Source organism: Triticum dicoccoides, chromosome 7B (assembly GCF_002162155.2).
Source record: "Triticum dicoccoides isolate Atlit2015 ecotype Zavitan chromosome 7B, WEW_v2.0, whole genome shotgun sequence".
NCBI lineage: Eukaryota > Viridiplantae > Streptophyta > Magnoliopsida > Poales > Poaceae > Triticum > Triticum dicoccoides.
In genome coordinates, this window is record NC_041393.1 from 588,526,186 (window position 1) to 588,529,358 (window position 3,173).

The window sequence follows — 3,173 nt, forward strand, 5'->3', positions numbered from 1 at the left end:
CAGGTTATAGAGTTACCTTAGTGGAGTAAGGGACTATTTACAACATAGGAATTTCAAAGGAATCAGTCCATTTTCTGCAGGAACATAAATTAAAGTTAGTGTTCAAAACTTAGCACTAGAAGACCAGTCTCAAACTTTTCAAACTTTGCATAATTAAGGGAACAGCCCCAGCAAGCATCAGACTTTTCTGAAGTTATGTCCAACTTGCAGAACAAAGTGACTTCTCAAAACAACAAGTTGTAATGATTGAGGGAAAACATTGTTGAACTACAATTAGAGAATGGTCTCCAAGATGTATTAAACATACACCTGTGAGTACTGGACAATTGATATAGAGATGAGCTACACATTTACTGGTCACTTCAGAAGATGGAATGACAAGGGATTGATTACACTATAAATATATTTCCATGGTTAAAACAAATAGCTCGTCAACAAACTGGGAAGCATAATAACTGCATATGCGTCTATCATTTCCTAACCAAAGAAAACATCCTTGAACTTAGGATGACCTGACAAGATGCATTCAGTCAAGATAAGCCAGTGCAACAACGGTGCATCATCAGTGCCACAAGTCCACCACAAAATCAAGAATGCCATGCCACAACTCTGAAATCAAGGAGGAAGCAGAGACAAGCCGTGACTTACAGTTGTAGCTTAGAAACCAAGCATAAGGGCAATTCAAGTACAAAACTCTGTAGTTAATACCTAATTCTTGACAGACTTGGCCATCTTGTGGAACTCCTTGCGCATCAGAGTCTTGTGCTGGAGCTTGGCAGGGGTGTTCTGCTTCTTGGTCTTGGTCGTGGACCGGACAACAGCCTTGTCCTCTCCCGCTGATGGCTGGACCGCCACGGTCTTGCTGTTCGCCAAGCCTGAAACCACATCAGCCCCGCAACAAGTTAGCTCCTTGCAGAGACACTTGCAAACAAAAGGGTTCAAAACACTACAAAGAGCTACGGGCTTGAGAATTTGTAGGAGTTGACATTGTAGAGGTTGTTGGACTCCTTGCTGAACCGCAGCTTGGCGTTGCTGTTGCGGAACTGTTTTATCAAGAAGCAGTTGTTCTTCTTCACAAGCTCCCAGACCACAGACCCTGGAACGGTAGTCATTTCCCTTGGCCCACATCACCAAAACAACAACCAAAGTCAGACCCTACAGCTAGCAACAAGCAACAGGACGCACTAATCCTACACAATCATGGAAACATTTGACTATTTGAGCAAAATTGTATGCTGATTGCAAGTAGAAACAAGTACAGGGCATCACCAGGATCAAAATCTAGCAATAACGGGCCAACGATAATGTACTACTAGAGTACGAGCTCTTACACGTGATGCGAAGCAATCAATGCTCCAAGTGGGCGTAAAAGATATACTAACTTGAATTGGACGTCTACATTGGCGGTCTATTTTCACTACCGGTACTGTAACTTGGATTAAACTAAGGACCACTACTACCTTGTTCTTGCTTGTGCTGATAGTAGATCATCAACACTTCAGTTATACTTTGACAGTACCACTTCTTTTCATAAATTACTAATTGGTGGTACTACTTCGGTTCTGCCATTAGAACAGAGGAATCAAGTTCTTGATGGATGCGTCAAAGATTGTAGATGGTAACAGGGAATGGAACGAGAAGGACTGGCTAACCAAGTAGGGTAGCAAATGGGTGTCAGCCGATGCACAAAAATTGGATACAACTAGTAGTCATCGAATAAATGCAGGTGGTAGCTTGTTGCTTGGCATTCTCGGCATCCTCGGCGTCATGAATGGTGTTTAATTGGAGATGGTCGGGAGCGTGACCTTGGCGTGCTTCTCCTCCCGCTCCTCCTCCTCGTCGTCGTGTTTCCTCTCCCCACCTACACAACCAACCGTCTCATCTCAGCCCACAGTTTGAAGCACAAGCACAGGGAAGGAACATTCGACGCTTCAACTCGGCGGCTTGGCTGTCAAATCATCATGGATTCCGAAACGAAATGGAATCAACGAGAAGGGGTCAGAGGTCGTGGCCATGCGAGGCAAATCGACGGCAAAACAACTCGGCTCCGGGAGGAGACGGACCTGATCTGGCTGGCGGGGACCACTTCGTGTTGTCGCCATCGTGGATTCGACCGCCGTCGCGCCCGCACGGGCTGGATCCAGCCGCCGCGTCGTGGTTGGAGTGGAGTAGATGGTGAGGTTGGGGCGGAGCCAAAGGGGCCAGAGACGGAGGCTGGCCACACCGGGGACGCCATGCGATGCTCTACGATCGCGGTTGCGCATTTCCTCCGGTTGGATCGCGAACGGGAGGAACAAGGTGGAAGGAGGACGAGCGCGGCGGCCCCGCGGCGGAAGGCGGCGAGCGAGGCCTCCGGGACTGGGTGGGTCGGCGGGCAGAGGAAGAGCGGCGTGGGGTCTGCTCCTCCGGGTGGTGGCGCGCGGGCGCGGGCGGCGGGATCGGCTTGAGGTAGGTGGCAGCCGCGGCGAAGAGTGGATCTGAATCGGGGGAGAGGGGTCTGGCGGGAGGAGTGGAGTTAGGGTTTGGGCTGCGGGTGGGTGGATGGATGGATGGATGGATGGATGTGTGCCATGTCATCAATCCATGGCACAAACATCTCCACCAATGACAACTAAGCGTATGCAAATGTGTTTTTTCTTTTTGTTTCTCTTTTTTGTTTTCACCTATGTGAAGAACCTATCAAATATTAGTTACAAAATTGGACCGCAACAAATTTAAATAACTATTTGACAGTATTTTATGTACAATTGACCAAATAGTTTTCTCTTAAAAGTATTCCGTCCAGCTCTCGTCCATTTTTCGAGTGTAGAAAATGAGTTTTTTGTGAAGAACCTAGCAAATATTTGTTGCAAATTTGAACCAAATCAATTTTCAAAAATATTGTGCACAAGGGTGCATATTAGAATGGAAAACAATTTTTCCTAAGGAAGTTTTCATTTCCTTTGGACGAAAAAATTATTTTTCATTTTTCGAGTGCCCAAAATGAGGTTTTTTTTGTGAAGAACCTACCAAATAATTGTTGCAAAATTGGACCAAATCAATTTTCTACAATACTATGGCATATTTAATGAACAATTGACCAAACGGTTGGGTGTCACAAGTATTGATCCACCTTTGGTTAAAAAGACAAATTTTCGCCGATTCAGTAGGAAGCGGGTCAAATTTGAACTGCA

At 46.1% G+C, this 3,173-nt stretch overlaps 1 protein-coding gene across 1 annotated transcript; it reads right to left on the minus strand.

The window, feature by feature from the left end:
- Positions 1-708: 708 nt before the first annotated feature.
- LOC119335380 (60S ribosomal protein L28-2-like) lies at positions 709-1,115 on the minus strand. Its single transcript, XM_037607509.1, has 2 exons — positions 965-1,115; positions 709-875 (listed from the first exon to the last, which is right to left on the minus strand). The coding sequence occupies exons 1-2, from the start codon at positions 1,110-1,112 to the stop codon at positions 709-711; spliced, it is 315 nt and encodes a 104-aa protein (XP_037463406.1). The 5' UTR covers positions 1,113-1,115.
- Positions 1,116-3,173: the final 2,058 nt, after the last annotated feature.

Excerpts from the sequence above, each read along its gene's own strand:
- LOC119335380 (XM_037607509.1), bottom strand. The coding sequence starts at position 1,112 with ATGACTACCGTTCCAGGGTCTGTGGTCTGGGAGCTTGTGAAGAAGAAC. Across the intron at positions 876-964 it reads CAACTCCTACAAATTCTCAA|GCTTGGCGAACAGCAAGACC; the intron begins GCCCGTAGCTCT and ends ATGTGGTTTCAG.